The 7,500-nt window shown below is 43.4% G+C and overlaps 1 protein-coding gene across 1 annotated transcript in view; it reads left to right on the top strand.

Moving 5' to 3' along the window:
• The window catches only part of LOC143281879 (uncharacterized), an 88,558-nt gene that overhangs the window by 26,271 nt on the left and 54,787 nt on the right, over positions 1-7,500 (top strand). Inside the window, exons 13-14 of the mRNA XM_076587149.1 lie at positions 2,021-2,173; positions 6,242-6,372. Of these exons, the coding sequence (XP_076443264.1) occupies positions 2,021-2,173; positions 6,242-6,372 (284 nt within the window). The remainder of the gene's footprint in view (positions 1-2,020; positions 2,174-6,241; positions 6,373-7,500) is intronic.

Genomic DNA, 7,500 nt, shown 5'->3' with positions numbered 1-7,500 from the left:
CCAGTAAAGCGGTGGTCAGGACTCAAAGGGTTAAGGTGCAGCTGCCTTCAACACAAGGGAGGCAACTTGGCTAGGGAGAATATTAGCCACAGCTACTTTCAATTTCTCCGCCTTGGTGAGCTAGTAGTTTGGACAGGACAGGAAAACAGACCCCTGTTGGAGTCTGTACTAGGGGGTCACAGTAAGGATGTTAGATTAAACATAATTTGTTGGGGAAAATATTTCATTTCGTGGGTTTGTGTGTGGTAATATCTTTGATAATTTCAAAGACAGTATCAGTATCAGTAGCTCAAGGAGGCGTCACACTGTATTCGGACAAATCCATATACGCTACACCACATCTGCCAAGCAGATGCCTGATCAGCAGCGTAACCCAACGCGCTTTGTCAGGCCTTGAGAGAGAGAGAGAGAGAAAAAAAAAAGAAGACAATGATTTAACAGTGACTGGCAGGTTTATGTGTATGGCTTTGTCTCGGTTATTGTTGAAGGCAATAACTAAACAGTTAGAGTATCAAGGATGGTGATTAGAGTGATGAGAATTATGATGATAATGCTGTGTTTAATAATGATGATGTTGATAAGCAATGGTGATATGTATTAGAAAAAAACAACTAAGAAATAGGTGAAAAAAGATGTGGATTTTCTTGTTTTGTTCTTTTACAGTAAAAAAGATATATGAAAGCACGCACACACGCAGACACTCTGTCTCTCTCTCTCTCTCTTTCTCTCTCTCTCACACACACACACATACACACACACACACACACACACACACACACACAAAGCAGGCGTTCCATGGATAGCATGGAGCTAAGACCCAAAAACATGAAATAGAATAAGATAAAATTTAACGTGATAACAATGTCTGAAATGATGATGATGATTGATGACCATAAGAAATGGTAATGATAATCACACTCACACCTTGATGTCTGTGTGGAGCAGGAGAGTGGAGAGTGGCAGGAGAATAATCACACTCACACCTTGATGTCTCTGTGGAGCAGGAGAGCAGAGAGTGGCAGGAGAATAATCACACTCTCACCTTGATGTCTGTGTGGAGCAGCAGGAGAGCTGAGAATGACAGGAGAATAATCACACTCACACCTTGATGTGTGTGTGGAGCAGCAGGAGAGCGGAGAGTGGCAGGAGAATAATCACACTCACACCTTGATGTCTGTGTGGAGCAGGAGAATGGAGAGTGGCAGGAGAATAATCACACTCACACCTTGATGTCTGTGTGGAGCAGGAGAGCAGAGAGTGGCAGGAGAATAATCACACTCACACCTTGATGTCTGTGTGGAGCAGGAGAGCGGAGAGTGGCAGGAGAATAATCACACTCACACCTTGATGTCTGTGTGGAGCAGGAGAGCGGAGAGTGGCAGGAGAATAATCACACTCACACCTTGATGTCTGTGTGGAGCAGGAGAGTGGAGAGTGGCAGGAGAATAATCACACTCACACCTTGATGTCTCTGTGGAGAATAATCACACTCACACCTTGATGTCTCTGTGGAGCAGGAGAGTGGCAGGAGAATAATCACACTCACACCTTGATGTCTGTGTGGAGCAGGAGAGCGGAGAGTGGCAGGAGAATAATCACACTCACACCTTGATGTCTCTGTGGAGCAGGAGAGCGGAGAGCGGCAGGAGAATAATCACACTCACACCTTGATGTGTCTGTGGAGCAGGAGAGCTGAGAGTGGCAGGAGAATAATCACACCCACACCTTGATGTCTGTGTGGAGCAGGAGAGCAGAGAGTGGCAGGAGAATAATCACACTCACACCTTGATATCTCTGTGGAGCAGGAGAGCAGAGAGTGGCAGGAGAATAATCACACTCTCACCTTGATGTCTCTGTGGACCAGGAGAGTGGCAGGAGAATAATCACACTCACACCTTGATGTCTGTGTGGAGCAGGAGAGTGGCAGGAGAATAATCACACTCACACCTTGATGTCTCTGTGGAGCAGGAGAGTGGCAGGAGAATAACCACACTCACACCTTGATGTCTGTGTGGAGCAGGAGAGCGGAGAGTGGCAGGAGAAGTACCGGCTGCTGTTGCTGCAGGCCGGAGATTCGGAGAAGCTGCGTGAACAGTATGCCAAGCTGGAGAGTCAGTACAAAGCCCTGGCCCTGGTGGTGGCTGCCTCACCGGAGTCCTCACAGGCTGCTGAGGTGGGTGTTGTGTGGTACTCTTTTTTTTTTTATGTCACAGCAGATTTCTCTGTGTGAAATTCGGGCTGCTCGCCTCAGGGAGAGCGCGTCGCTACACTGAGAGTGCCGCCCTTTTTTTTTCTTTTTTCTTTTCTGCCTGCAGTTCTATTTGTTTTCCTATTGAAGTGGATTTTTCTACAAAATTTTACCAGGGACAATTCTTTTGTTGCCGTGGGTTCTTTTACGTGCGCTAAGTGCATGCTGCTCACGGGATCTCGGTTTATCATCTCATCCAAATAAATAGTGTCCAGACCACCACTCAAGGTCTAGTGGACGGAGAGAAAATACTGGCAATTGTAGGATTCGAACCAGTGCGCTCAGATTCTCTTGCTTCCTAGGTGGGTGCCATTACTCCAGTGTATTGGCATTGCTCATTTCTCTTCTTTTCTTTTTTTTCTTTTTTTTTGTTGTTGTTGTTGTTTATTGTATTGTTTTACATTTTGTCACAAAAGATTTCTTAACCCTTTCGCTGCCAGGAAAATAAGATTTAAGTGAAATCTATTTGCCAGGGTTTTTTCACAAAAAACGGGTATAAATTTTCAAAAAATTCTGTGCTCTTTGTTATTGGAGAAAGACCCATAAAAGTATATATTTTCTGAAAGGGAAATGAATAAAGAATACAAAACACATGATGTTTTCCCATTTTATGCATTTTAAGTGACATGCTGTTGTTTTGAAATCAGTGTTTTGTTTTTTGTCACATTTTCAACTTGTTCATTACAAACATTAGTCTGGTAATTTGCACAAAAATATCATTTTCTGGACAAATGGATATCTGCACACACAAAATCATACTAGAACAACCACAATATAAAAAAACTGAAAAAGAAATAGATGCATTGTGACTTCTGCAAGTGATAATATGGATGTGAGGCCACGCCCCCTCAGTCTCCACCCCCCTCCTCTTCAACCCTCTCACATCGTCACTTCATCAGACCGCGTTGGCTGAGTGCCAAGAAAATAGCTCATACGGTGCCCTGCTAAAAATTCGTCTGCTAGAGTTGAACAGCCTGCATCACTCACTGATAGTTGTATCTTGGCCACTCTCTTGATTGCTCCCTTTATTTTCTATCAAATCGTCCTATAAATGTTCACCACTGTCTTCTCCTTCGAATTTATGCTCCAATTCTTTCTGAGCATTAGCTGAAGAAAGTAATCTTGGTTGATTTAGTTCGCCACGAGCACATGTCTTGAGCACGGAGTCAGTCCGACATTTTGTTGAGCGAGCGAGGAGAGGAGCCAGGCAAAGACTGCGGCCAGTAACCCAACCAAAACGTTCAAATAAAGGACTGCCTTATGACGCAGATGGTGTTTCTAGCTATGAATAGAATCCAGAAAGATTCCCCAAGCTAAAGCTACCAGCATTTTTGTCAACGAACTGATTGCAAAGCAGGGAAAAGTCAGAATATTTCGATGACGAGTTATCTCGTCATGCAGGCAGCGAAGCATACATGCTTGCCATGACGAGTTATCTCGTCATGCAGGCAGCCTAGGGGTTAATGTAAAATTTGGGCTGTTCCACCTGTGAATTTAGTGGTACATGTTATACTTTCCTGATGAGTGTATGCACTGAAATGTGTGTTAAAGTTCTGATTTTTTTTTAAGCCTGTTAATTTAACCTGCAATTTTTTCGCTGATTGTTATATGAGGGTGGATCCTGGATAGGAGACGACACCTGAAATAGCTTAACCCATTTACAGAGGTCTTTGCTGACAGGATGGTTGCACAGAGTGGGCCACAGTTGGTCACCAGTGTTTGGTTTTAGCTGTCACTGATGGAGGGGTGATAATTGTGGGTCAGTTTTCCTGGTGCTTGAATTTGGAGGACAAAGTTCTTCTTCTTCTTTGTTCGTGGGTTGCAACTCCCACGTACACTTGTATGTACACGAGTGGGCTTTTATGTGTTTGACTGTTTTTACCCAGTCATGTACACAGTCATACTCCGTTTTTTCAGGGGTGTGCATGCTGGGTATGTTCTTGTTTCCATAACCCATGGAACGCTGACATGGATTACAGGATGTTTAACGTGTGTATTTGATCTTCTACTTGCTGTACACACACGAAGGGGGTTGAGGCACTAGCAGGTCTGCACATATGTTGACCTGGGAGATCGGAAAAATCTCCACCCTTTACCCACCAGGTGCAGTTACTGAGATTAGAACCTAGGACCTCAGATGAAAGTCCAATGCTTTAACCATTCAGCTATTGCGCCCGACGAGGAAAAAGTTTGATTAGAGCGGTGGGGAAATGTGATGGGGTGGCATGGGTAGCTACTGTGGTAAGTGCCACGCTCGTGTTCACTGGCTGGACGATTTCTGTCCACATGTGTAGTTACTGGGGAACCTGTGTGGTGAGCTGTGTTCTGTCCTGCATGAAGTTGACATTCCGTCCAAGATTGAAAGCCTTTTTTTAACCCCTTGGCTGCTAAATGTTGGTGAAAGGAGATCAGTGTGGCGTCAGTCTGAGGTGCAGTTACAACGTTTTGACAACTTATCAGTGGTGTGATAACAAAAAAAAAACAAAAAAACAAAACAAAAAAACACAACAAAAAACACATTAAAAAAACCCCAACAAACAAACCAAAAAAATCAAATCTTTAACTGCCAAGTTTCTGTGTGAAAAACACTCCCCAACACCAAGTATTTTAGATAGATGCTCTCAGTCAGTCTTTGGTTCATGTCAAAACAGCACACTGGACTTGTTCACTTCAAACTGGGTCAGGGAGCAAAGGATAATCATTGTTCTATTGGTGGGAAACCTGGCTGCAGCTGTGAAGCTTTTTCACAATATGAAAAATGGACCTTTTAACATGACTCCTCAGTGTCGACTAAAGTTGCCTGTGGTGGTGAAAGAGTTAAACTAAAGCAACGCAATCCTGAGAAGAAGGAGTCCAGATTATAAAACTGTGACTGACATCCCTGACCTGTAAGTCTTGTGTTATCCCAGTGAGGTGACAGCCCTTCGTAGATGAGAGTACTGGTCAGCAGCTCTCCAAAGGGTTAATTTAACCTGTACATTGTCAGCTCCTGTGATCAAGTTCTCTTGTTATGATGGTTTCAGGGCAGGCAGACAGTGCCTGAAATACCTCGCCCCAGAAATCAGAGAGAACTGACGTTGGAGATAAGTTAGCATATTCCCATCAAAAAACAATTTTTTTATGCTTCTATCTTCTTGTTAATGTGTCATTTTGTATATGTTATGGGCCAACACTCGGCTTACATCACAGATTGACATAAGTTTACATTTGGGCCAACAGCAAAGTGAGAGCTGTATTACCAGTGGTTTCTCCAGTCAATGGGAAACCATTTACAGCTTAGTCTTTTGTGAAGGACTATGACTCTCAAACTAGGAGGCAAAATTGCACTGGCTCGTAGTGCTGCAGCCTTGTGGGCTAGTTGGCCTTTGGACACCATCCCAATGCCGACTGTCCTAAAACCCTCTTGGCCGAGAGTTGGGATGTACTATCCACAATAATCAAAATTCTAGCCCAAATAGTCGGAACAGCAGTTGCCTCCTCTGCTGTTCTGATGGTCATAGTTGGACACGACTATTATATATATATGAGGTAATGCGTCCGCCTAGGAAGCGAGAGAATCTGAGCGCGCTGGTTCGAATCACGGCTCAGCCGCCGATATTTTCTCCCCCTCCACTAGACCTGGAGTGGTGGTCTGGACGCTAGTCATTCGGATGAGACGATAAACCGAGGTCCCGTGTGCCGCATGCACTTAGCGCACGTAAAAGAACCCACGGCAACAAAAGTGTTGTTCCTGACAAAATTATGAAGAAAAATCCACTTCGATAGGAAAAACAAATAAAACTGCATGCAGGAAAAAATACAAAAAAATGGGTGGCACTGTAGTGTAGCGACGCGCTCTCCCCGGGGAGAGCAGCCCGAATTTCACACAGAGAAATCTGTTGTGATAAAAAGAAATACAAATACAAATACAAAATATATATATATATTGTGTTATATCCATTGAAGTGAAATTAAAAAAAAAAAAGAGTTAAAACTGTTCACATAATCTTGCAGGACAAAAGGTCTCAGGTTGAGAAAGATTGTGCCGATATGGAAGAGGAAAAACAGCGTCTGCAGAAGGAGATAGCGAAATGGGAGGAGGAGTTCAAGAAGAAGAACAAGAGAGAGCCCACCGATGACGACAAGTTAGTCTTTTGTGTTGTCTTGTGTGGAACTGTGTTTCTGTATGTCTTGTGTGGAACTGTGTTTCTGTATGTCCTGTGTGGAACTGTGTTTCTGTATGTCTTGTGTGGAACTGTGTTTCTGTATGTCTTGTGTGGAACTGTGTTTCTGTATGTCTTGTGTGGAACTGTGTTTCTGTATGTCTTGTGTGGAACTGTGTTTCTGTATGCCTTGTGTGGAACTGTGTTTCTCTATGTCTTGTGTGGAACTGTGTTTCTGTATGTCTTGTGTGGAACTGTGTTTCTGTATGTCTTGTGTGGAACTGTGTTTCTGTATGTCTTGTGTGGAACTGTGTTTCTGTATGTCTTGTGTGGAACTGTGTTTCTGTATGTCTTGTGTGGAACTGTGTTTCTCTATGTCTTGTGTGGAACTGTGTTTCTGTATGTCTTGTGTGGAACTGTGTTTCTGTATGTCTTGTGTGGAACTGTGTTTCTCTATGTCTTGTGTGGAACTGTGTTTCTGTATGTCTTGTGTGGAACTGTGTTTCTCTATGTCTTGTGTGGAACTGTGTTTCTGTATGTCTTGTGTGGAACTGTGTTTCTGTATGTCTTGTGTGGAACTGTGTTTCTCTATGTCTTGTGTGGAACTGTGTTTCTGTATGTCTTGTGTGGAACTGTGTTTCTCTATGTCTTGTGTGGAACTGTGTTTCTGTATGTCTTGTGTGGAACTGTGTTTCTGTATGTCTTGTGTGGAACTGTGTTTCTGTATGTCTTGTGTGGAACTGTGTTTCTGTATGTCTTGTGTGGAACTGTGTTTCTCTATGTCTTGTGTGGAACTGTGTTTCTGTATGTCTTGTGTGGAACTGTGTTTCTGTATGCCTTGTGTGGAACTGTGTTTCTCTATGTCTTGTGTGGAACTGTGTTTCTCTATGTCTTGTGTGGAACTGTGTTTCTGTATGCCTTGTGTGGAACTGTGTTTCTGTATGTAACTGTGTTTCTGTATGCCTTGTGTGGAACTGTGTTTCTGTATGTCTTGTGTGGAACTGTGTTTCTGTATGCCTTGTGTGGAACTGTGTTTCTGTATGTCTTGTGTGGAACTGTGTTTCTCTATGTCTTGTGTGGAACTGTGTTTCTCTATGTCTTGTGTGGAAC

The sequence above is a fragment of the Babylonia areolata genome, chromosome 5 (assembly GCF_041734735.1).
Source record: "Babylonia areolata isolate BAREFJ2019XMU chromosome 5, ASM4173473v1, whole genome shotgun sequence".
In the NCBI taxonomy this organism is placed as follows: domain Eukaryota; kingdom Metazoa; phylum Mollusca; class Gastropoda; order Neogastropoda; family Buccinidae; genus Babylonia; species Babylonia areolata.
The sequence above is the reverse complement of the archived record's forward strand: the minus strand, read 5'-3'. Positions and strand labels throughout refer to the sequence as shown.